Raw genomic sequence first — 27232 nt, 5'->3', positions numbered from 1 at the left:
CGGAAGCACAAACAAGAACCAAAATGTTGCCCTCCAACTTCGCCAGGGTATTCTACAGGCTTTCAGAGAGTGTAAAGACCAACCATGGCCACCAACAGCTGAAGACATGGAGCTCAATCCTGAAGACATCCTACCTCCAGACCTTGTCCGCTTTCTCAGCGTGCTAATGACTGGCAAGGAGGGCATCGAGACAGAAAAGGTGAAGCGTCTGGTCTTCTCCATTGGACAAGATCTGTGCCGTGCAGTGTCAGATGGAAAATGGAAGTTACCAAAGCACATTCTCCTCTGTGTGACTGTAAGGCACCTGTTCCGAAGCAAACAGCTCACCACAATACTACACAGGCTTGGACACTCTGAGAGCTACGATTTCGCCTTGGAGTTGGAAACTGCTCTCGCCAAGGTCCTGGATGAAGTCTCAACTTATCGTACACCACAAATTGTGACAGGAGAGGGCAACCTTGTATTCCACTGTGAGTGGGACAACTTGAATAAAACCACTACCAGTGTGCACGGCAGCAACATTGTAAACAGTGCTGGAGGAATCATGGTGCAGGAGGTCAAGCCCGGGTTCGAGAGCAGCAAGGACCGAATGCTACCTACCATCAATAGGTCACAACAGCGTAGCCTGAAGGTCGACACACCAAAAACTCTCCCACCCTTGCACTTTACTCGCGTTGGCCCGAAGTTCCCTGAAGGCTCATCATTCACACCGCCAGCAGAGAATGACACAGTCTATGCCACTACGATGCAAGAGTACTACATCTGGCTCTTCATCAGATACATCGGAAGCTGTGGCCTGCAGCCTGTGCCTGGGCTAGGGGGTTTCACCTCTGCAACTGGTTCTCCCCCACCCAGCAAATCAACAGTCGACTACTGCACGCCTATCCACCAACCGATCACAGACAACGCAGTTGTTCGTGAGCTACTGAAGCGTTCCGAGGCAGCAACTGCTGAGGTGGGTCAGAGATGGGTCCTGAATACATTTGATCTGGGTGTCTGCATGAAAGCCCTTCCCATCATCTGGCGCTGGCCAAATGAATTTGCTAGTCATGTAGTAACGATTGGACCCTTCCACACATCCATGAACTACATCGGGATGCTCACTGGACACAAGATGCGTGGTTCTGGATATGCAGAGATTCTCTTTGAGGCACAACTAGTAACAAGTGGATCTCTCAAAGGTGTTCTCAGTGGAAAGGCCTACGCAAAGTCCCTCTTTTGCATAAATTTGCATAAAAATGGTATGTGGGACATTTTTTCAGCTTGGGGCCATAGCTAGTCATTTTCTACACATTTTTTACAATCTAGAAACACTGATTAGAAGTATATCTCCGGGGGGTGCAGGGGGACCTAGTCTTCCTACTAGACTAGCATAATTCTGCGGCAAAAAGCCAGCATGGAGAACTTCTGTAACGAGACTACTGCATATTAATCTGTTACTTCTCCCACACAAATCTCCTCTCATCCCCCTTTCCTTCAATATACTATAGTGATAAATATGTCACATCATCCAAATATATGCTACTGTAGCGGCTGCCGCTGGGGTTTCACAATCGCCTTGCACCTATCAAGGACGCGGAGCGATCACCATGCCGGGCTCGTCCAGGACGCCCAGGCAGGCCCGCGCTCAACTTGCCAGGCCTCGGTCGGGACGCCCGGGCATGCCCGGGCATGCCCGGGCAGGCTCGCCCTCAACTTGCCAGGCCGCAGCCAGGACGCTGGGCCACGCCCCCTGGCGCCGGGCCTGGGCAAACCCCCTGGGTTAATAGATATATATTGCTGACCGATAAACGGGTTTTGAGAGTGCCTGAGTGTTTGATTTCAATAAAGCAACTCAGATGAATTCCAGCTTTTTGTCGCGTCCATTCTTCTGATCGACGTGGGAGCCCCAGCTCCTTCATTGGTGACCTATTGACATGGACACGGCAGTCGCCCTTAAACTGCCTACCTTCTGGGAGGCTCACGCGGCGGTTTGGTTCGCACAGGCGGAGTCCCTGTTCGCCCTGCGAGGCATCACGGCCGACGACACCCGCTTCCACCATGTGGTTGCTGCGCTCGGGTCGGCTACCGCGGCCCGCGCCCTGAGCCTCCTCGAAAGCCCGCCAGCCGCTGACAAATACGGCGCGATTAAAAAGCTTCTCCTCGATGCTTTCGCCCTCCCATCGGCGGAACGCGCACGGCGCCTGCTCGAACTGCCTGAGCTCGGCGACACGCGCCCTTCCGAGCGAATGGACTACATGCTTTCACTGCTCGGCGAGCACTCTCCGGCATTCCTGTTCCGGGAGCTGTTCCTCCGTCAGCTGCCTAACCCGGTACGCCTCGCCCTGGCAAGCACGACGATCACAGATCCCCGGGCCCTTGCCAGAGAAGCCGACAAGATCTCCGCTGCAGGACGGCGCATCGCAGCGGCGACATGGGACCCACCGCCGTCCGACGCAACAACCATGGCGCCCGAGCACCCGGCACGGTCGACGGCCGAACTGCCGACGCAATTGGCGGCCGCTCTACCGTGCCGACCACCTCCACCCGACCAAGCGTGGTGTTACTATCATGCCAGGTTCGGACAAAAGGCCCGGACATGCCGACCCCCGTGCACCTTCGGCAGGCCGGGAAACGGCCGGGCCGGCGTTCATTACCAGCCATGAGCACCGGCCATACGGGCAACTTACTGTTCATCACGGATAAAGCGTCCGGACGGCGCTTCCTGTGCGACACCGGCGCCCAACTGAGCGTCATACCCGCCTCTGACCAGGACAGGCAATCCGCGGTTTGCGGCCCCTCCTTAGTTGCGGCCAACGGATCGACTATCCGCACCTTCGGCCCGCGCAACGTCACCCTCTGCTTCGGCGGCCAACGCTTTGCTTGGACGTTTGTAACCGCCAACGTGCCCGTGGCTCTGCTAGGCGCCGACTTCCTCTGCGCACACGGACTGCTGGTGGACGTCCAACGGCGTCGTTTAATCAACGCTGAAACCTTCAGCTCCCTGGTATGCACATTGAGCAGCTCCGCGCCGACCGAGCTGGCATGCACCGTCCCGGCGGCGAACGAGTTTGCTCGCCTGCTCACGGAGTTCCCGGCCCTCACGCGGCCGACGTTTTCGGCCGTCGCAGTACGGCATGGGATCGAGCACCACATACCAACCACGGGCCCGCCGGTCTACGCCAGGGCTCGCCGTAGCGAAGGCCGAATTCGACGCGTTGGAGCACCTCGGCATCGTGCGGCGCTCCGATAGCGCGTGGGCCTCGCCACTGCACATCGTGCCAAAGCCGGGGGGTGGATGGCGCCCGTGTGGCGACTACCGCCGTCTGAATGACGCTACCACCCCCGACAGGTACCCGATCCCGCATATCCAAGACTTCTCCGCCCGTCTGGCGGGACGGGTCATTTTTTCGAAAATTGATCTCATACGGGGATATCACCAGGTACCTGTCAGGGCGGCCGACGTCCCTAAAACGGCAGTCATCACGCCGTTCGGCTTATTCGAATTCTTGCGGATGCCGTTTGGTCTCAAGAACGTGGCTCAGGCGTTCCAGCGCTTGATGGACGGCGTGCTGCGTGACCTGCCGTTCCTTTTCGTTTACCTGGACGACATCCTCGTCGCCAGCACGTCCCGGGCCGAGCACCTCCTCCACCTCCGAACACTGTTCGAGCGCCTCAGCGAGCACGGCCTCATCGTCAACCCAGCCAAATGCCACTTCGGCACGACGGCCGTTGATTTTTTGGGCCACCACATCACCAAGAACGGGGCCGTGCCGCTGCCAACCAAGGTCGAGGCCATCACCACGTTCCCGCGTCCCCGCACCATAAAGGCCCTGCAGGAATTCCTGGGAATGGTGAATTTTTATCACCGCTTCGTGCCCCGCGCTGCTCACCTCATGCGGCCCCTCTACGACGCCCTCCGGGGCAAGCCGGCCAAGCACGACATCGCCTGGTCCGCAGCAATGGATGCGGCCTTCCAACGCTCAAAGCGGGCCCTCGCCGACGCAACACTGCTCGCTCACCCGGTGCTCAACGCTCCCATCGCCCTCACCACGGATGCCTCCGACTACGCGGTGGGCGCCGTACATGAGCAATGGGTGAACGGGGTTTGGCAGCCACTCGCTTTTTTCAGCCGGCAGCTCCGGCCGAACGAGCTCAAATACAGCACGTTTGACCGGGAGCTCCTCGGTCTACACCTGGCCGTCCGCCATTTCCGCCACCTCCTGGAGGGCCGACCTTTCACGGCGTTCGTCGACCACAAGCCGTTGATTTATGCCATGGCCAAGGTCACGGAGCCATGGTCGGCCCGCCAACAGCGCCACCTCTCCGCCGTGTCGGAGTTTACCACGGACATCCGGCACGTCGCCGGCAAAAACAACGCCGTGGCCGACTGTCTTTCCCGGGCCAGCGCGAACGCGGTCCACCTGGGCGTGGATTTTGCGCTTATGGTGGCGGACCAAACCACCGACTCCACGGTGCAAGCCCTCCGGGCGGCGGACACGGGCCTCCGCCTGGCCGACATCCCCTGCGCGGACACTGTCCTGCTCTGCGACGTCTCCCAAGGCCAGCCTCGCCCCATCGTGCCCGTCACCTGGCAACGCCGCATCTTCGCCTCCCTCCACGGCCTTTCCCACCCGGGCCGGAAAGCTTCCCAGAAGCTGGTGTCGGCGCGTTTCGTCTGGCACGGCCTTCGTCGGGACGTCCGCGATTGGACCAGCGCCTGCACGGCCTGCCAACGGGCCAAGGTCCACCGACACACCCAGGCCCCGCTGGCACCTTTCACCGTGCCCGAACGACGTTTCGACCACGTCAACGTGGATCTGGTGGGCCCCCTCCCCCCGTCACGGGGGTTCACACACCTGCTCACCATGGTGGACAGGACCACCAGGTGGCCGGAGGCCGTTCCCCTCGTCTCCACCACCACCGCCGACGTGGCGCAGGCTTTCATCGCCACCTGGGTCGCCCGCTTCGGCGCACCGGCGGACATCTCGTCAGACCGCGGACCACAGTTCACCTCCGAGCTGTGGGGCGCGGTCGCCCGCAACCTGGGGGTCAAGCTCCACCGTACTACGGCCTACCACCCCCAAGCAAACGGGTTGTGCGAGCGATTCCACCGCTCCATGAAGGCCGCGCTCATGGCCGGCCTTCAAGACGGCGGTTGGGCCGACCGGCTGCCGTGGGTCCTTTTGGGCCTTTGCACGGCCCCCAAGGAGGACCTCCAGGCATCCACCGCCGAGCTGGTCTATGGCCAGGTGCTACGCGTCACGGGCGAATTCGTGCCCGACGCTACCAGTCCCTGGTCCGCAGCTCACCAGCGCTCGGACCTCCAGGAGGCCGCCCGACGGTTTGCCCCCGTGCCGACATCCCACCACGGTGACCCCCAGTCCTACGTCCCCCCAGCACTCCGCACAGCGGAGTATGTTTTTGTGCGTCACGACGCACATCGGTGGCCACTCCAGCCGCCGTACGACGGGCCCTTCCGGGTGCTACGACGGGACGACAAGTCGTTCGTCATCGACATCGGCGGCAGGTCGGACCGGATTACAGTGGACCGCCTCAAGCCGGCGCACGTGGACGTCGACCACCCACCACGGGTGGCCCTTCCGCCGCGGCGAGGCCGCCCCCCGTCCACGGGGCCCCCCACTCGACCGCCCACCACCTCACCGGACCCCCTCCCACGACCCGCCAGGGGTCGCTTCGGCCGGGTCATCAGGACCCCCCTCAAGTTGACCCTGCCGGTGCAAGTCGATTCTGGGGGGACGTGTGTAGCGGCTGCCGCTGGGGTTTCACAATCGCCTTGCACCTATCAAGGACGCGGAGCGATCACCATGCCGGGCTCGTCCAGGACGCCCGGGCAGGCCCGCGCTCAACTTGCCAGGCCTCGGTCGGGACGCCCGGGCATGCCCGGGCAGGCTCGCCCTCAACTTTCCAGGCCGCAGCCAGGACGCTGGGCCACGCCCCCTGGCGCCGGGCCAGGGCAAACCCCCTGGGTTAATAGATATATATTGCTGACCGATAAACGGGTTTTGAGAGTGCCTGAGTGTTTGATTTCAATAAAGCAACTCAGATGAATTCCAGCTTTTTGTCGCGTCCATTCTTCTGATCGACGTGGGAGCCCCAGCTCCTTCACTACTATATTTTTACAGCCTGTGCATTTTAAATCAAGTATCCAAACAGATCACCCAAGACATGTACTGTAGGAGACAGGTGACTCGATGAAATTCTTAATTGGGTTGTGTTCCATTTTCATATACAGCCAAGGGAAATGTGTGGACAGAAATATCACCATCTTTACTTTTCAATTTCATGCATTACTACTTTACAATGGCACGGATAATTAGCCACCTCAGCACGAGTCTACCGGTGGATTCTCAACACAACAGCCTGACCTTTGACCTATCCAAGAGTAGGCTGTGAATAAGGTGATGATGTCCTTGCATTACGTTATTAAAATGGCAGCCGCCTTGTTCAGTCGATCTTGTGCCAAGCGTGCAACACGTTCTTCTGACACGTCCTTTTATTTGGGTGGTGTATAGGCAACAGTCAGCTGCCTCAATCCCTCTCGAAAATAAAAAGAACCCGGGTTAAGTATATGAATCTAAAAACGTGTGCTGCTTTTGTGTATATATGATACGTTGTGGCTATATGGCTCGGATAGTTATAATTGCACCCACCCAACCTCAAAGGAATAAAATGGCAAGGTGGGTGAAATTATTTTTTCAAAACTTGATGGAATCAGATGAAACGTGCACATGCACAACTCCAGGGTGTCCTCATTAATCCCTGAAAGTTTCAGCTTTCTGGGTCAAATTTTCTCAGAGGAGTAGATGAAATATACAACATACATACATACATACATGCATGCATATTTTCCCTCCATTATACATGGCTTTTGATAAATTTACTTGTTTATGCTATTGCTGTATCTAGGACTTGCCATTCTTTGGTTGGAACTTTATGTTTTTTCAAAATGGTTTTACTGATATTGCGATCTCATACTACGAGTATTTGCTTCTTCCTGTTACATTTCACTCTGGGTTGATGTGTTAGCCAGAAGAGCTCTTCCAGACCTTTGATTCAGTGCCACTCGGTGCTGCATCACTGGCTCAGGTCCACCGGGCCGTGTTGAAAGACGGCCGCACAGTTGCCGTCAAGGTGCAGCACCGCCAGGTGCAACAGCAAGCAATTCGGGATCTACAATTGATGGAGGTACAAGTGTCTCGGCTTTTGATTTTGGTAACTGTTTACCTTCTACATGCATGTTTGTGAGGTTTGTGACTATAAACTGTGACACACAACACCAGGACATACAGATAGGCATATGCTGCTAACATGCTTCATTAATGCGAAAGCACTGAGTGATGGAGAAGCGCTAAGCCTCATGCCACGTTCTTACAGGTGCTTGCCCACACTGTTGCCTGGCTCTTCCCTGAGTTCCGTTTCCTTTGGTTACTCAAAGAAGCTCGGAAAAACTTGCCTGTGGAGCTGGATTTTATGAATGAAGGACGGAATGCAGAGAAGATCTCTGGAATGCTGCAGCACTTTGGCTTCCTCAAGGTTAGCACTGAGAGTGGAAATGTGATTACGATGAGGTGCTACGTGGAGGAAAATGGTTGAAGTAGAAAGGGATGAACAGCAGCCATATTTTAACGTTTTTGCATATTTAATAGGGAGACATCAACTTCAGATGAAAGGACTTTTTCTTTTTTGAATACAGAGTCGAGGCTCATGGAGGAGCTAGAACATAGAACTGATCAGAACGTAACAGAACAAAATGAACAGTAGAAAGAGAGGGGAGAGCATACCAGCAGCAGGGCTAACGGACAAAATAGAGGAGACTTGGAGGAATGAGGGGAAGGGGTGACACATAGGGTGGACAAGATTGATACAGAAGCAAACTCTCAGGAAGGAAAAACTGGACATTTGGAAGGAGGAGGGTTTGGGGGTGGAGGGGTTTAAACAGAGAAGAAAGATCATGGTTTTGGATGAGGCCCATGATTTGAGATGGTGGTGAACAGCTGTCTTGAAGACCTGGAGGGAAGAAAGATTTAAGAGAATGTGTAACTTGGTTCCACAGGAGTGAAAAACCACAGTGAATGAGTCAAAGTGAGCAATGATTCTGGATTTAGGTAGTTTCCCCAGAAGGCGGTTGCCGCTGAACAGCGTGTGCCCTGCAGAAACCTGAGGTGGAGGAGGGGGGCAAAGCACAGAAAGAACAGAGGGTGCAAGGGTGCAAAACCAGAAAGGAGGCGGTAGAAGACAGAAAGACCACCGACCTGTCTGCAATGTGAAAGTGAAAGGCCCATAGACTCACCTTCATCATAGGAGCTTCCAATGTTCTTGAAGGCCTTGGTTTCCACAGTGTCAAGGTGAGCAGGATGTGAGGCAGAAGCACCAGTCCAGAGGGGAGAGCAGTATTCCATCAAGAAGAAGCAAAGAGATAGAGGATTTTCAGATCAGAAGAGTCAGAGAGATATAATTGATGAAGATTATGAATAGCTCTTGTTCTTCACTATGCTATTCTTCTTTGGTTATGTTCTGGTCCGTTCTCTATTCCGGCTCTTCCACAAGCCCCGACTTTATATGCAAACAAAACATCTGCTAAAACAAGCTACTTGATTTTTGTTGTCTCTTTGCACCCTCAGTCTTGGCATAAGGATCATAATAGTACCCTGTATTTATGTACCGCAGGTGCCACATATTATATGGGAATATTCAAGAAAGCGTGTGCTGACAATGGAGTTTGTGGATGGAGGACAGATCAATGACAAGGAGTACATGCAGAAGCATAATATTGATGTGAACGAGGTGGGTTTGGATATTTAATGGTGAGGCAGGGGGGATGGAATGTCTATTCGATTGTGGTTACTGTCTTTTGGGCGCGGTCATCCGATTGTGACCTGTGGGGTAGTTGCGGACCCCGAACTATGCCCCCTCCCCTCCATACATTTTGTTTTTAACCGTTCATCATCATAAATATCTCTATCAGATCCCCTCATCATAATCGCCTCCTTTCTAATGTATAAAGTCTTCTCTCAAGCACGTAATCTAATCTATCAAGCATATAAAAAGCATGTAAAAGAGGGCATTTGGGGGTCTTTAAAGGCTGATGTGGTGGATGAAAATACCCTTAGACAATCCCTGGGTTGGACTTCATCTGTATGTCAAATTTGGTGGTTGTTGGCCCAGCGGTCTTTGCAAAAAAATACGAACAAAGACACAGACATCCTCCAAATTTTATTTATTATATGGTGAGTTGAGGCTATGCTGATTTGGGTTTATTTAAAATTTCCCGGGGTTTTCCTGTTTTCCCGGTAGCATGGGAACCCTGCTCCTAGGATGTCTCAATGGAGTACCAAGCGGCTTAAGCAATCAAACCTGCACTCAAATGAAATGGTTGATAAGGAACAGCTGGCTTGGCAAGCGCTAGCAAGCTGCTTGGTAACTGAACACATCACTGGACATCTCGACAGCATACATTATACTTTACATGCAAGACGCCGCCAAAATGAGCTTCTTTTTTTTTAAATGAAGACTTTAATTATTAATCATGATGATTTTCCTTGTAATCAAAACGTACCTTGTCCAGTCTTCAACGTGGTTTCTAATTTTTTTAATGTATATAAAGTCAGAGTTGAGACAAACTCGCTGATGTTGAGTGTATGAAAGTGGACGTGTACATTTTATATAACATTAAAGTGGACGTGTACATTTTATATAACATTAAAGTGGACGTGTACATTTTATATAACATTAAAGTGGACGTGTACATTTTATATAACATTAAAGTGGACGTGTACATTTTATATAACATTAAAGTGGACGTGTACATTTTATATAACATTAAAGTGGACGTGTACATTTTATATAACATTAAAGTGGACGTGTACATTTTATATAACATTAAAGTGGACGTGTACATTTTATATAACATTAAAGTGGACGTGTACATTTTATATAACATTAAAGTGGACATGTACATTTTATATTCGGTAACTTTAAAGTCGGTATTTTATATAACATTAAAGTGGACATGTACATTTTTTTTTTCATTTTTTTTTTTTTATATTCGGTAACTTTAAAGTGGGCAGCCTGGTGTTGGCTTAGCGGCTAGGGTGCCAGCTTAGGATCCTAGGATCCTGGGTTCGAATCCTGGTCGATCGCTGAATTAACGCCAGGGGGGTTGACTCAGCCTGTCATCCTTCCGAGGTCGGCTAATTTGAGTACCAGTTCACTGGTAATTCCCTGTGTGTCGTAAAAGGCGACAAACAGGGTTGGCGGCAGGAAGGGCATCCGGCCGTAAAACATTGCTTCAAAAAGGGGACCAACAAAAACAACAACAACCACAGTGCCCGAAAAAGGCCAACCCCCGCTTTGCTGGGAAAAATGGCCTCCAAAGGTGTTTTTTTTTTTTTTGTTTTTTTTAATGGGTGTGTACATTTTATATAACATTGATGTGGACTTGTACATTTTATATACGGTAACATTAAAGTGTACGTGTGCATTTCAAAGTGTATGTGGACATAACTTCTTTAAAATATGCGTGTACATAATTTGTAAAATAATAATTTAAAAAAAAAAAACTCTTGCAAATTTCCCCGGCCTCCCGACTAATTAATTAAACACGCATGAGGCATTTCACTTCCAAGACGATTTTCGTTTTACTTCTCGGATGTGAATTGCATGTCCATGTTCATCTGAAATACAGTTTGAAAAATCAGAGGAAAAGCAACAGTTTTTATTTATTTATTTATTAAAGACCACTATTTTCTTTCTTCTGAATTATTAGAACGTACGGTACCTTCTTTGGGCAGTGTATATTACACTGCAGCCATGATCACTCCAAACAAAGCATGCATTACCTTGTTTCCTCTGCATGAGATGCAATCAATTGTTTCCTCAAAACGGTACCTTTATTTAATGATAGAAGACACATTGTTCAGTCTTCAAATGTACACCAGAGGCCTATGAAGCCAAAGAGCTATGTGAAGAGAAAACAAGCGTTACGCCTAGGTCCCCCGTCGGTGAAGTGATGCGAGTTGACAAAGTGGAAGACGCAGAAAACATGCTGTGATATGATATTTCGCTCACAAGGTTCAGACATACATGGCTATCTTGGATTTTGACGTGGCGGCCCAATTTTCAATAGCGTTCTTCCTTATGCCTAGATACACCCACACACCAGATTAGAAGTTGGAACTTTGCTTCTTTTTCAAGATATTTTGCTCACATGGTTCAGACATATATATGGTGGCGGCCATCTTGGATTTTGACGTGGCGACCCAATTTTCAATAGGGCTCTTCCGTATGCCTAGATACACCCACACACCAGATTAGAAGTTGGTACGTCGCTTATTTTTCAAGATATTTCGCTCACAAGGTTCAGACATATATATATGGTGCCGCCATCTTGGATTTTGACGGGGCGACCCAATTTTCAATAACGTTCTTCTGTATGCCGAGATACACCCACACACCAAATTAGAAGTTGGGACTTCGCTTATTTTTCAAGATATTCATCTCACAAGGTTCAGACATACATGGCGGCGGTCATCTTGGATTTTGACGTGGCGACCCAATTTTAAACAGCGTTCTTCCTTGTGCCTAGATACACCCACACACCAGATTAGAAGTTGGTACTTCGCTTATTTTCCAAGATATTCATCTCACAAGGTTCAGACATACATGGCATCAGACATACATGGCGGCGGCCATCTTGGATTTTGACGTGGGTTGCACCCACACACCAAATTCGAATGCGGTCCTTCGCTTACGCACGCATGCAGGCATGCCTGCATGCAAGCACGCACGGACGGACGGACACGGACGCAGGGGAAAACCATAGTCCCCCTTTCGCTCCGCTGTGCGACGGGGGACAAAAAAATGACGGTGATTTCTTGCCCACTGGCATCGCCTGGCTTGTGACGTGCTTGCGACGCAGGGGGAGGAGGAGGAGGAGGGAGGGCGTGGCCTGTAGAATGGGCGGTGCTTATGACCCACAGACACAAACCCAACTTTATATATAAGATTTATCAAAATGTTTCGTTTATATTTATCAAAATGGTTCCTCATATGATCCCTAATTGACATCTTTCACATCTTCCCCACAACTGAAGTTAAACCACAAGTCTGTAGTTCCCCCAAATCTTCTCTGGATCCTTTCATGGTGTTATTCCATTTGCTATTCTCCCTCCAATCCTCCAGTACCTGTCCTGACTCCAACAAGCTGTTAAAGGTATCCGATAAGATCTCACTTACCTGCTCTGTCACCTCCTTCAATACTCTTGGATGCATATCATCTGTCCTCGGAGCTGATCTTCTCTCAGCTTTCCCATTTCTTTCCTTCCTCGACTCTTACCTGGAACTCCTATAAATAAAAAGCCATTCCTCACCTCTGAGATGGATTCCTTCAGTTAACGCTAAATCCCTTGAATGTTCTTGTGTAGATGCTGAAGCAAACTAACTTTAATAAGTCTGCCATCTCACTTTCATTACTAACCAATTGTCCTGTACGTGCTCTCCCTCAATGGGCCCACATTTGTCTAAACCTGTTCTCTAACCCCTTATGTACTTTTAAAAAAAATAACATTTTGTATTCTCGGCCACATCCTTATATTATTTTGGCCTGCTTGCCTCTAATATGATAAGAATCAGAGTCCAAGCCTGATGTTTCATGACTCAACAAATACATTCTGCTTGTACTTACTTCGTCACCTCAAAGCTTGCCTTCCTGAAACGAAATAGTCTTGCTCTACCATCCTGAACTCTAACTCTGAATAAAATACTTGCACACACTTGTGGTCACTTGTTTCCAAATGCTCTCTGACCTCGACCTTCTCCACTGTATTTGGCCATGAGTAAACATTGCATTGTGTATTTTTGCGTTGATGTCTTTTTTTTTTAAAGCTTTTATTTGTTTAATGTCGGATCTTTACCCTTGAACAGGTATCGCGGAAATTGGGCAGGATGTACAGCGAGATGATTTTCGTGAATGGCTTTGTTCACTGCGACCCTCATCCTGGAAATGTTCTTGTACGGAAGGACCCAAACTCTGCTGAGACTCAACTGATTCTGCTGGATCATGGCCTCTATCTGGTGTTGCTTTTACCTAATCTCTCTTGAATGTTCCACTAAATATATCGTTATTTTTCTCCTGTTTGACTGCACAGTTTAAAGTTTAAACAGGTATTATTTCCAGTAATAATTTCAAGAGCTGAACCACCTGTCCCTGTTTGTAATTAATATTGACTTGCAAATACCACCCATCACTACACTGATTGTGGGAATGAGAGAGAGAGAGAGAGAGAGAGAGAGAGAGAGAGAGAGAGAGAGAGAGAGAGAGAGAGAGAGAGAGAGAGAGAGAGAGAGAGAAAGAAAGAAAGAAAGAAAGAAAGAAAGAAGGAAAGAGAAAGAGAAAGAGAAAAAAAAAAAAAAGGCGAAAAGCATGGAGGAAGGGGAAGGGGAAGGGGGTAGAGTGACGCCTCACCACACGTCGCTATACACTCCAGGTGGAAGGAGTGGGAAGAGGGGGGTTGGAGTGTGAGTGAGAGAAAAAGAGAGGGGTGAGGGGAGAGTGCTGCACTTTATTATGGGGGAGGAGAAAGGAGGGGACAGAAAAAGAGAGGGGGGGGGGGGGAAGAAAATGAGAGAGAAAAGTGAGGGCAAGGGGCATTAGCAAAGAGATTGTTTTGTTATGTTATGCTTTATGATGCTTGTTATGTTCGGATGTTGATACAACATACACAACATGCATTTTAAAAGGCCATTTTCCCTACTAGAGCGGGGGTTAGCCTTGCGGTCCCCATGACAATCTTCTCCATTTTGCCCTATTTTCTGCATCTCTCCTTGTTTAACCCCCTTGCCCGCATTTCTTCTTCCACCATCTTTAGCCAAGTCTTTCTCGGTCTTCCCCGTCCTCTACTTCCTTCTACATTCATTTCCATCACTCTTCTCAACCAGTCACTTTCATCCTTCCTCAACACATGACCAAACCATCTCAACCTGTTCCTCTTCACAGCATCAATCACAGGCTCTATTCCCATCATCTTTCGCAATTCATCATTTGTCTTCCTCTCTCTCAACGATACTCCGCACATCCGTTGAACCATTCGCATTTCCACCCTTTCCAACCTTCGTTGCTGCTCTACGTTCATTACCCATGTCTCGCTCCCATAAATCATAACACTTCTCACACATGCAGCATACACCTTTCCCTTCAGCTTCAACGACACTCCCCTCATCATCAGCACGCCACTCAGTTCCCGAAACTTCTTCCATGCACATCTCACTCGAGCAACCGTTGCCGAGTCTGATCCACCTTCTCCATTCAGCATGTCTCCGAGGTAGCAAAATGTTTTCACACCTTCCAGCTTCACGCCATCTCCAAGATCCAACTCAACATTTCCTCCATCTGCAGCTCCCTCTGTGCACACCTTACATTTGAATGTAGCTGCCACACTGGTTAATGACCCTCTCAGACCACTACATTTTTGATGAACCCACTCGGCGCACATTGTACATTGAATGGAGTTCACTCCGACACCCTTCCTACACACAGCACAGGGCCACTTGCCATCACCTTCGTCTTTCCGATATTCACCTTCAGATCTTTTGTCTCCATACATTCCTTCCACTTGTTCATCTTTTCCTTCAGTCCATCCATACTTTCCGCAATCAACACCAGATCATCTGCATACAACAACTCCCACGGTAAACCCTCCTTTACGTTCTGAGCCAGTACCTCCATCACAGCTACAAATAGTAGTGGACTTAGTACTGACCCCTGATGCACTCCCACCTTCACCTCAAACTCTCCACTGTTCCCGTCCTTCGTCCTTACAGCTGTGCGCGCTCTTTTGTACATTGCCATCACTACTCTGATCAACCATTCCTCCACTCCTAACTTCCCCAATGCCCATGTCAATACTTTGCGTGGAACCCTATCGAATGCTTTCTCCAGATCAACAAACCCAAGAAACAACTTCTTCCTCTTCCCCATGTACTTCTCCTGCAACTGCTTCCCAATGAAAAGCGCGTCTGTCGTTCCTCTTCCTGGCATAAATCCAAAGTACATTTCATCGATCTTCACTTTCTTCCTTATCCTCCTCTCCAACACCCTTTCCAATACCTTCATTCCATGCTCCAATAACTTTATCGCTCGGTACGAGCCACACTCCAGAGGGTCACCTTTCCCCTTGTATAGAGGGACGAGGGTACTCAGTTCCCAATCCACTGGAATGCGGCCTTCTTTCACCACCAGATTACAGATCTCTGTCATTCTCTTCACACCCCAACTTCCTGCTGCCTTCAACATATCTCCCACAACTCCCGTCGGCCCTCCCGCTTTTCTACCCTTCATTGCTTTTATCGCTTCCTCAACTTCCTTCTCAGTTATCTTCTCTGCCGGTCCTAAAACTGGGTTACTCTCTATGTTGCCATCCCATGCATTCTCTGTATTCAACAGCATTTCCATATATCTTTTCCATCTTCCTTTAATTCCATCTGGGTCAACAACGATTTGTCCCACTTCATCCTTCAAGCAACTCACCCCCATCACATCACACCTCTCTTTCGCTATCTGCTTTGCAATCCTGAATACTGCTTTCTGACCCTCTTCTGAATCCAAGCGTTCTCCGAACATTTTCCTACATGCCTCCTATGTTCGGATGTTGATGCTCTAGGTCCGCGGTCGGGAACCTATGGCTCGCGAGCCATATATGGCTCTTCCGGTGACGGCATATGGCTCCCAGACAATTTTGAGTTAAAAAAAAAAAAAAAAAAAAAAAATCAGTTTGGAACTGATTTTAAAATACTTGTGATATTTCTTAATAATACTGTGTCATTTTAAAGTAAACAGAAATTAGTTTTGAAGATAAATTTCACGGGTCACGGGTCACCCGTGGGTCGGGTCGGGAACCAATGGCTCGCGAGCATGTCCGCGTCATTGTAAAGGTGAAGAAATCAATTTTATCAGATAGCCAACTAGTTTATCCGCTTCAACCCTTGTAACGGAAAAGATGGCGAAAAGAAAAAAAGACGATGATTACTGTGCATTCCAGGCTGCGTGGACAGAGGAATTTGCATTTGGTGAGAGAGCAGGATCTGCGGTATGTCTAATATGCAATGATAAAATTGCATCGATGAAACGGTCAAATATAAAGCGGCACTTCGATACGCACCATGCTTCATTTGCATCGAAATATCCAGCGGGGGACAGCAGGAAAAGGGCATGCGAGGAGCTACAGCGGAGAGTGCAGACGAGTCAGCAGCAACTACGTGTGTGGACCAAGCAAGGTGACGGGAATTCCGCTAGCTTTGCGGGTGCTTTGGCAATAGTAAGGAATGGAAAGCCATTCACAGATGGCGAGTATGCCAAAACATTCATGCTTGATGTGGCCAATGAACTGTTTGATGACTTCCCAAATAAAGACAAGATAATCAAACGAATAAAAGACATGCCCCTGTCAGCAAGAACTGTGCACGATCGTAGCATCATGATGGCAAATCAAGTCGTGGAAACACAAATTAAGGACATAAACGCCGGGACATACTTTTCTCTCGCGTTAGATGAGTCAACAGACGTTAGCCATCTATCTCAGTGCAGTATAATTGCCAGGTATGCTGCAGGTGACACACTGCATGAGGAAAGCTTGGCTGTTTTGCCAATGAAAGGGACAACAAGAGGAGAGGATTTATTCACGTCTTTCATGGAGTTTGCTAAAGAAAAAAAACTACCGATGGATAAACTTATTTCTGTCTGTACTGATGGTGCACCCTGTATGTTGGGGAAGAACAAAGGATTTGTAGCGCTTCTCCGTGAACATGAAAAGAGAGCCATCCTAAGTTTTCATTGCATCCTGCACCAGGAGGCGCTTTGCGCTCAGACGTGTGGCCAGGAGCTTGGTGAGGTGATGTCGCTGGTCATTCGAGTGGTCAACTTTATTGTTGCCCGAGCTTTAAATGATCGCCAGTTTAAAGCTCTGTTAGAAGAAGTTGGGAATCATTATCCCGGTCTGCTTTTACACAGCAACGTGCGTTGGTTGTCAAGGGGGAAGGTGCTCAGCCGTTTTGCAGCTTGCCTGAGTGAAATCCGGACTTTTCTTGAAATGAAAGGCGTCAAGCATCCTGAGCTAGACAACACTGACTGGCTCCTGCAGTTTCACTATCTCGTGGACATAACTGGCCATCTGAACCAGCTCAATGTGAAAATGCAAGGTATTGGAAATACAATCTCATCCCTTCAACAAGCAGTGTTTGCATTTGAAAGCAAGCTGGAAGTCTTTCTCAGGGACATTGAAACAGGTCGTCTTCTGCACTTTGAAAGACTGCAACAATTTAGAGATGCATGCTTAGCAAGTGACTCCACTCAACATCTGGATCTCCAGCAGCTAGCTGGCTTTACGTCCAATCTCCTGCAGTCATTCAAAGCACGTTTTGGAGAATTTCGTGCGCGCACTGGTCTTTTCAAGTTCATCACTCATCCACATGAGTGTGCAGTGGACAAAATCGACCTGACATGCATCCCCGGGGTCTCTATCGGAGACTTTGAGCTGGGAGTTGCTGACCTGAAGGCATCAGACATGTGGATGAGTAAGTTCAAGTCACTTAATGGAGAGTTGGAAAGTCTTGCGCGACAGCGAGCAGAGCTGGCGAGGGAACACAAGTGGACAGAAATGAAAAATCTTCAACCTGAAGACCAGCTGATTCTTAAAACATGGAACGAGCTTCCTGTGACATACCACACAATGCAGCGTGTGAGTATTGCCGTATTGACCATGTTTGGCTCTACATATGCATGTGAGCAGTCATTCTCGCATATGAGGAACATTAAGACCAACCTATGCTCACGTTTAACTGATGGAAGCCTCAACGCCTGCATTAAGCTCAACCTCACCACGTATGAACCAGACTACAAGGCCATCAGCAAAACCATGCAGCACCAGAAGTCGCATTAAAAGTAAGACATATTTAATTTATTATACGTTTAAAATACTATATGGCTCTCAATGAAATATATTTAGAAATATTTGGCTTTTATGGCTCTCCCAGTCAAAAAGGTTCCTGACCCCTGCTCTAGGTTAATCAGCTCAGGCCTTTCAAACTTCTGGAAGAAGCGAAAGAGAGTTTTCTGCACTGCTTTCTTCGTTTTAGTTTCAGCAAGCATTGCTATGTAGCCACTGAAAACATTTTACAATTCTCTCTTGAATTCGTATTTCACTTGTCCCGTTGCTTTACTTCTTCAATCCTCCCGTTATGTTTATCAGTCTTTTAATTCGATCTTTAATTTAATATATTTTGCCTTCCTGACTGGGGATTTCCCCACAGAAAACCCATCCTTGATCGCCACACTCACTGCTCCGGGAGTCTTCGCGGAAATCCCACAGCCGAACTTGTCCCGCTGCTTCATTATTTCTGTTCCACTCAATGAAGTTATACTTTGGCGCATTCGATAATCTTTTCTTTACTCAACATAATTGTCTGAACAGCATGAAAATAAGTTTAATGCTTTGGCAATTTCACATTTTCTTGTGTAAATATGGAGAAATATGGCCGTGCTTAAAGTAAATATGCTTACTTATAAGAATCGCTAATGTCTTAAAATTTTCAGATTTCACTCCAGATTTTGACACTTAATTAGTCAACGAGCTCCGATCCTCACATCCAAAGACAGAGTTTGACTATATATTTTACTTTAACTAGTACATGAGAGGCCATCGTGAAAAATCACATCTTGTAATGCATAAAATCGCTGCAAGCTCCTAATTTGAAAATGATAGCACCTGCAAAAGTGATTTCTACAGCAAATCGTAGGTATGAACATCAGGTGTTCAATGATGTGAGCAAGGAAGTGCAAAAATAAATTGTGAGCACTTTATTGTACAGAAACCGTTGCGGCCTGTTCCAAGTCAAGGCATTTTTGAACAGGCCGAATAAATGGTGGCTTAAAACCCCTTCAAGGTGACAGCAGGCTGACGAAAATGCTGTGCCGCCATCTTGGTAAGGCTTTTTATGATGAGCACCCCCTTATTTATCTTCAAAAGGGTTGTTTGAATTTACCCAAATACCCACTTTTCATTCATGCTTTCCGATCGCGATCCCATAATATGTGTGCAATGTTTTGGGTTACTAGGTTTCATGGTTTTGGGGTTATGAAGGAGACACACTGACACACACACACCAACACACTTTTAATATCATCGATAACATTATTGTTTTCTCACACATATTTTACTTTCAAAAGTAAACGTTTACTCAAATAACATTTCAACTGAACAATGTTGTGAATCGTTGTTCTACGAATATTTCATGACGAGCAATTAAACCGCATGACAGGAAGTGAATTGAACAAATTTTCAAAGTCATAATTATCACGCCAATGAAATTGACTATAAAATATTGTCGGTTTTTGTAAAATGTTACCAAGACGTACTTTTAATTTGTTGCAGGATCTGTCGGTTTCCTTCCGGCTGCAGTACTGCCGGCTTTGGCTGGCACTCATTCGTGCTGATATCCAGGCCATTGAGAGGCACAGCCGTGCTCTGGGTGCTGGAGATCTTTTCCCACTCTTTGCCTGTATTCTCACCGCTCGCCCATGGAAAGTGGTCCTTGATGGCATCGACCGTGTGCCCATATCCTTGCATGAAGTCAGTTTCCATGAATATCCTACTCACAATGTGTGCATGCTATCTCACTCTAGTTATTCATCCTTTCTCTAAGTCTAAGCTATAATGGTATGAGTTCAAAAGCCTGGTATTTACGAAGCCAAGTGTTGGAATCTTTTTTTTCATAAACACTGGAGTTTAATGGTTCAGTACAATAATAATGCCATCTTGATGCTCTTGCTGGGTTTTATTATTATTACACCGTGCAGCAGCGAGTGACAGGGTTTTGCAAGTTTGAGTGCATGCGTGTGTGTGTGCGTGCGTGTGTGTGTGTGTGTGTGCGCGTGCGCTCGTGTACTCAGGGGTGATGACTGCTTAAGCAAATAACATTCCTTTCACTCTGGGGTGACGCAACAGAGAGAGAATCGATGACACAGAAGAAAAAAATCTCCTCCGTGCACGGTGCTCTCACACATGGAGTGGGTCTTAGTTTGGGCCCATCCTCACGGTGGCTTGCACGTTTCCCCATGGCTTGCACGTTCTCCATGTATCGGAATGTCCCCAGCATGTTGCAAACTTTGGCACAGTTATGTCAGTGTGGGCCGTGGATTGCTGTAAACTGCAGAATCGGAATTTACACATAGATCGACAACAGTGAAGATTGCAAAATGCAAAGAGTTGGGAGAGGGAGGCGGGGCTTCGACACAAACGCGAGAAGAGCTTCTGCAAATGTGCTTATTTGTATTGTTACCCTCGCCAGAGGAGAGGGTATTGCATTTGACTCCGTTTATTTGTTTGTTTGTCTGTTTGTTTGTCCGCACAGAAGAAATATGATTTTCTCTGCAACCTTCCGATTGACAGGAAATTTTCACCGTCGGTGCAACTCCACCTGTAGAATTGTTTTTAATGATAATTATGACGTCATACTCGTCATAGGTCACGTGGTATGGGCACCATCTTGGAAAAACCAAAAAACTTTGCACCTCTATATCTCCGAAAGTGCTGCATAGAAAAAATTGAGACATGGCTCATTGTAAAGAACTCTCCATGTGGAATAACATATGTTAATGATGATGTCATACTGTCATAGGTGCCGCTATTATGACATCATAATTCGACAAGTCCAAAATTTCGTCCGATCAAGATGAAATTTATTGAGCATCATCTAGGGATAAATTGGTGGACAAAAAAAATTACGTCATCGGTGTATCCACATTTGTGTTTCTTTGGTTTGCAGTGGAACAAAAAAAGCTGAATAAATTACTAAATCTGAGCTTATTCCACACAGAAATCCTAAAATGGCCCGGACAATATTATTGGCACCTTTTAGAAGTTGTTGGAAATAAATCAATTTCAAGCAGGTGATTCTCCTTTACTTTGGAATTGAACTCACCTGTGGTGAGGTGCAGGTGCATGCAATATAAAAATTACTCATTCAACCAGTTTGAATAGAAAAAACGGAGGCATTCTGCTGTTTTGTGTTACTGTGTGTACTGTGTACTGCAATGAGCATGGAGAAAAGAAAGAAAACCAGAGAATTGTCTGAGGAGGTCAGACACAAGATTATAGCCAAGCATGGACAATCTCAAGGCTACAATTCCATCTCCAGAGAACTAGATGATCCTGTGTCCACTGTACGCAATGTTATCAGGAAGTTTAAGGCCCATGGCACTGTAGCCAAGCTACGTGAACATGGCCGCAAGAGAAAACTTGATCGAAGATTGCAGCGAAGGATTGTTCGAATGGTGGAGAAAGCACCTCCATCAACTGCCAAACAGATTCAAGCTGAACTTCAGACACAAGGTATGACAGTTTTAACTTGTGCCATCCGTCGCCAACTTGATGAAAGGGGATTCTATGGTAGGAGACCCAGGAGGACCCCACTGCTGAGAGAGAGAGACGTAAGAAAGCTCGACTGGAGTTTGCAAATCACACCTGAACAAGCCAAAATCCTTCTGGGAGAATGTCCTGTGGAGAAATGAGACCAAATTAGAGCTTCTGGGAGAATGTCCTGTGGAGAAATGAGACCAAATTAGAGCTTTTTTGTAAAGCATATCATTTCTGTGTTTACAGAAAACAAAATGAAGCCTTCAAAGAAAAGAACATCTTCCCTACAGTCAAACATGGAGCTGGTTCAGTGATGTTTTGGGATTGCTGTGCTGCCTCTGGCACTGGGTGCATTGAATGTATGCAAGGCATCATGAAATCAGAAGATTACCAAGGCATTTTGGAGCGCAATGTTCAACCCAGTGTCAGAAAACTGGGTCTCCATCGAAGGTCATGGGTCTTGGAGCAAGACAATGACCCCAAACACACTTCAAAAAGCACCCAGGAATGGTTAAAGACAAAATGCTGGACTGTTCTTAAGTGGCCAGCAATGAGTCCAGATCTAAATCCAATTGAACACCTGTAGGGAGATCTTAAAACAGCAGTTGGGAGAAGGCACCCTTCAAATAAGGGAGAACTGGAGGAGTTTGCACAAGAAGAATGGACCAAACTGCCAGTAGAGAGGTGCAGGAAGCTCATTCATGGCTTTAGGAAGCACTTGACTGCAGTTATTTTGTCCAAAGGCTGTGCTACCAAATATTAAGTCTAGGGTGTCAATAATTTTGTCAATGCCATTTTTTATTTTCTAATTGAAAAGGATATATAAAGTTCTTAATCAAAAACAAAGGTTCTGTAATATTAACAGTGAAACAAAGAATTGTGGAGACCAAATACTTTTGTCAATTTCAACTTATTTTTAGAGAAAATTGTGAGTTATTTGAAAAAAGTGCAAGGGTGCCAATATTTTTGGCCACGACTATATCTAATGTATTAAACTCTTTCTAACCACTGACTCCAGCACTGACAAGTTCAGCACCTTCCAGGTATCGTAGAAAGCGGAAATTTAACTTGCTGACTGACATCGAAGCCAATACACCAGGAAAAATCACAGAACCATTGGAAAGCGTCTGTAAATTTAAATTAATGTAAAAAAATCCGTGGATGTGTCTGTTTAAAAAAAAACAAAAAACTCATCAATCGGTATTTACCATTTGAAAATTGTAATTTCTTTAACTGTAAACTGTGGAATAAAAACCTCAATGAAAATTTTCCTAAAAACTGTGAACGCGTCCGTTTAAAAAAAACAAACTCAAATAATATCTACCTTGCTAGTCTGTGATGCTTGCCTATAGTTGAAAAGTTTATATTTATTATGTGCCCACAGTGCCTTCAGTAAGTATTCACATCCCTTGACTTTTTCGCATTTTGTTGTGTTATCGCCTGAATTTAAAATGGATAAAATTGAGATTTTTTTGTCACAGATCTACACATAATCTACATATATAAAACACTGTGTGTGTGTGTGTGTGTGTGTGTGTGTGTGTGTGTGTGTGTGTGTGTGTGTGTGTGTGTGTGTGTGTGTGTGTGTGTGTGTGTGTGTGTGTGTGTGTGTGTGTGTGTGTGTGTGTGTAATGTTACCGATAGACTCCTAAACGGAGAGGCTCACATACTTGATATTTGGCATAGACATAGCCATTGAGCCTGGGACGAACATGGCCGAGACCATATTTGACGAGATCCATATTTTTTATTCATATTTACCTCAGCGCATTTCAGCGAAGTACCCGCTAATCTCAGCCGGTTCCAGAGCAGCTCGATGATTCGCTCAGAGCGATCACGTGATGTTCCATTCCCGCCTCCAGACTGATTCGCTCAGAGCGATCACGTGATGTTCCATTCCCGCCGCCAGACTGATTCGCTCAGAGCGATCACGTGATGTTCCATCCCGTCACACGTCACACGTTTTTTCACCTTTTATGCGATCGTGTTTTGTATCGATTTTGTGCGATATGAATTAAATGTCTTTGAAACAGCTGTGAAACGTCTTTCCACAACCCTTCCGTAACCGAATGGAGCAGTTTATTGCCGCACAAAACGAGATCCGCGAAGCGAGTTGGTCGAGTCATGCTGACCAAGATGGCGACACGGCGGCTTCACTTTTCACGGCGTATGAGCATTCTATATATTTTCAATTCAGTGCGCCCGTGATTTGTGGCATAGACATGACCATTGGGCCTTCACGGTGTAATTTGTGCGAGGCTTTTGTCCGAGTGAGCTTGAGTCGAGAGGGCGAATGTACGGGTTGGGAATGTATGGGTCTCCCTTCCCCCGCCCGGCAACGCCGGTACTGGAGGACGTCACAGGATCGGTGAGTCTCCAAAATCCGCTTCGTGCTGTTGCGAATATGCAGGACTATGTCCGATTGTTGTGCTGCTCTCCGACCATGAGAACTGCAACGTCATTGTTGACTGGCCATCCCCTTCCCTCCCCCTTCCTCCTCCCCCCTCCGTCCCCCCTCCCTTCCCCCTCCACCCTACCCCCTCCACCCTACCCCTCCCCATCTCCCCTCCCCCTCCATTTTCCCCCTCCCCCTCCCCCTCCCTTTTCCCCCTACCCCTCCCCCTCCCTTTCCCCCCTCCCCCTCCCCCTCCCTTTCCCCCTCCCCCTCCCCTCCCCCTCCCCCTTCCCCCTCCCCCCTTCCCCCTCCCCCTCCCTTCCCCCTCCACCCTACCCCCTACACCCTACCCCCTCCCATTTTCCCCTCCCCTCCCCCACCCTTCTCCCCTCCCCTCCCTGTTCCCCTCCCCTCCCCTCTCCCCCCCTCCCCTCCCCCGCTCGGCAATGCCGGGTACTTCTGCCGGGTCCCCCCCTCCCCCCTTCCCCTCCCCCTCCCCCCTACCCCCATCCCCCCTCCCCTCCCCCTTCCCCCCTTCCCCCTCCCCTCCCCCCTCTCCTCCCCCTCCCCCCTCCCACACCCTCCCCCTCCCCGCTCCCACCCTCTCCCCCCTCCCATCCTTCACCCTCCCCCTTCCCCCTCCCATCCTTCACCCTCCCCCTCCCCCCCTCCCTTCCCCCTCCACCCTACCCCCTCCACCCTACCCCCTCCCCTTCTCCCCCACCCTTCTCCCCTCCCCCCTCTTCCCACCCCCCCATCCCCCTCCCCTCCCCTCCCCCGCCCGGCAATACCGGGTACTCTGCCGGGTCCCATCCTCCCCTCCCCCCTCCCCCTCCCCCTTCCCCCTCCCCTTCCCCCTCCCCCCTCATCCCTCACCCCTCCCCCCTCCCCCTCACCCCTCACCCTCCCCCCTTCCCCCTCCCCTCCCCCCTCCCCTCCCCCTCCCCACTCCCACCCCCCCTCCCCTCCCCCTCCCCCACTCCCACCCCCCCTCCCCTCCCCCTCCCCACTCCCACCCCCCTCCCCCTCCCCCTCCCACCCTCTCCCCCCTCCCATCCTTCACCCTCCCCCTTCCCCCTCCCATCCTTCACCCTCCCCTCCCCCCTCCCTTCCCCCTCCACCCTACCCCCCCCCCCCTTCTCCCCTCCCCCTCCATTTTCCCCCTCCCCTCCCCCACCCTTCTCCCCTCCCCCCCTCTTCCCCCCCCCCATCCCCCTCCCTCCCCCACCCGGCAATACCGGGTACTCTGCCGGGTCCCCCCCCTCCTCCTCCCCCCTCCCCCCTCCTCCTCCCCCCTCCCCCCTCACCCATCCCCCCTCCCCCTCCCCCCTCAACCCTCCCCCATCCCCCCTCCCCCTCCCCCTCCCCCCTCCCCTCCCCCTCCCCCTTCCCCCTTCTCCCTCTCCCCCTCCCCCTCCCCCCTCTCCCCTTCCCCTCCCCCTCTCCCCCTCCCCCTCCCCCCTCTCCCCCCTCCCACCCCTCCCCCTCTCCCCCTCCCACCCCCCCTCTTCTCCCTCTCCCCCTCCCCCTCCCCCTCTTCTCCCCTCTCCCCCTCCCCCTCCCCCTCCCACTCTTCTCCCCTCCCTCCCCCCTCCCCCGCCCGGCAATGCCGGGTACTTCTGCTAGTACCCCATAATGTCAAAGTGGAATTTTTTAAATAGAAATTTTGACAAAATACTTAAAAATGAAAATCTGTCGAGTCAATAAGTATTCAACCCCTTTTGCTATGACACTCCAAATTGAGATCAGGTGCATCCATTTTTTTATTTTTTTTGTATACAAGACCAAGGGCTCATGTAAGAGCTAACATAACATTGATCACAAAAAAAAAAAAACCGACACATAAAACATATAATAAAGGGAGCGGGAGACAAAATAGGGAGAGGGGGGAGCACACCAAGTACAACATTTGAGAACAGGGACATCGGGAGATCTGTGGGAGGGAGAGGGCTTGGGGTGAGTGGGGTGGGAGTGGGAGAGGTAAAAACCACATGTACACTGCTAGGACTTCCAGGAAAGAAGTCGGAATTTCAAAAAAAGTTGATCTGTGGTGAAATTAACGGGGTAGAAAAGATCAAGGTTTTGGATGGGGGAAGATGAGAGATGGTGGTGAACAGCTGTTTTAAAGACCTGGAGGGAGGAGTGGGATTGAAGAGAGTGAGGGAGTTTGTTCCAGCGGCGGGAGAAAAGAGGAATGAAAGAGTGAAGGTGAATAGAGAGTCTTGATATTGGCAGTTTAACCGTAAGAGGGTTGCTGGCAGATCTTGTGCGACCTTTAGGAATATTTGGGGGACAGGGAGCAGGGGGAGCAAGGCCAGATAGGAGTTGGTAGAAAACAGAAAGGCCACCAACCTGCCTGCGGTGAGTGAGTGAAAGGCCCTCGGAGTTAGCTTCATCGCGGGAGATTCCAATGATTCTGAAAGCTTTGGTTTCAACAGCGTGAAGCCGAGCTAGGTGTGAGGCAGGAGCACAATACAATTTTGATCCTTGAGATGATCCTAACGCAATTTTGATCATCGTTGAGATGTCTACGTGATTGGAGTTCACCTGTGGCCAATTCAAATGATTTGACATGGTTTAGACAAACACACTTTTCTATTTAAGGTCCCACAGTTAACAGTGCATGTCGGAGCAAAAACTCTACCATGACCATGAAGTCCGAGGAGCTGTCCATATAACTCAAAGATAGAATTGTGAGGAGGTACAGATCTGGGGAAGGTTATAAAACAATTTCTAGGTTGTTAAAAGTTCCCAAGACCAGAGTGACCTCCATCATTAGGAAATGGAAAGAATATGGAACTACCCAGACTCTTCCTAGGACCGGCCATCCAACCAAACTGAGCAACCTGGCAAGAAGGACCTTGGTCAGGGAGGTGAGGAAGAACCCAATGACCACTGTGACAGAAATACAGAGTTATTAGGCTGATATGGGAGAACCTGCCAGAAGGACAACAGTCTCTGCAGCACGTCACAAATCTAGGCCTTATTGTCTTCACAAATAGTGTTAATATTGCAGATGTATCGATTATAGTAAGCAAAGAGTAGGTCATACACGCACAGTCCAATCCCCTGTTTTTTCCCTTTCTCTCCTAATTATCTGATATTATTTGTTTTTCAGGCTGAGGAGCTTCAGGCGGATGCGGCACATTACCTCTCACAAATCTCAGGGCTGCTAGACCGCGTGCCCCGCGAGATGCTGCTGCTGATCAAAACAAATGACCTCCTGCGTGGAGTTGAGGCAACACTTCAGACTCGTGCCAGCGCCAGCTCCTTCCTTGTTATGGCACGCTCCTGTGTACAAGCTCTTGGCAGGTAGCATCAACTTTCCAGTCTGCTTCTGTTTGGCAAAATAATTATTGCAACCTGTGTAGGGGTCTCACCACAATTTTATAATGAGATTGTGAGTTTTAAAATTGTTATGGAAGTAATG

The 27232-nt window shown here is 48.8% G+C and overlaps 1 protein-coding gene across 2 annotated transcripts in view; it reads left to right on the top strand.

The window, feature by feature from the left end:
• ADCK1 (aarF domain containing kinase 1) overlaps window positions 1–27232 on the top strand; it is a 99614-nt gene that overhangs the window by 54500 nt on the left and 17882 nt on the right. For both annotated transcript variants that reach the window (XM_068130668.2, XM_078786230.1), the window contains exons 4-9: window positions 7030–7188; window positions 7378–7536; window positions 8671–8787; window positions 12925–13074; window positions 19425–19622; window positions 26921–27114. In XM_068130668.2, the coding sequence (XP_067986769.2) occupies window positions 7030–7188; window positions 7378–7536; window positions 8671–8787; window positions 12925–13074; window positions 19425–19622; window positions 26921–27114 (977 nt within the window). The remainder of the gene's footprint in view (window positions 1–7029; window positions 7189–7377; window positions 7537–8670; window positions 8788–12924; window positions 13075–19424; window positions 19623–26920; window positions 27115–27232) is intronic.

The sequence above is a fragment of the Myxine glutinosa genome, chromosome 1 (assembly GCF_964187855.1).
Source record: "Myxine glutinosa chromosome 1, kmMyxGlut1.1, whole genome shotgun sequence".
NCBI lineage: Eukaryota > Metazoa > Chordata > Myxini > Myxiniformes > Myxinidae > Myxine > Myxine glutinosa.
Note: the sequence above shows the minus strand (reverse complement) of the source record. Positions and strands in the feature narration are given on the sequence as shown.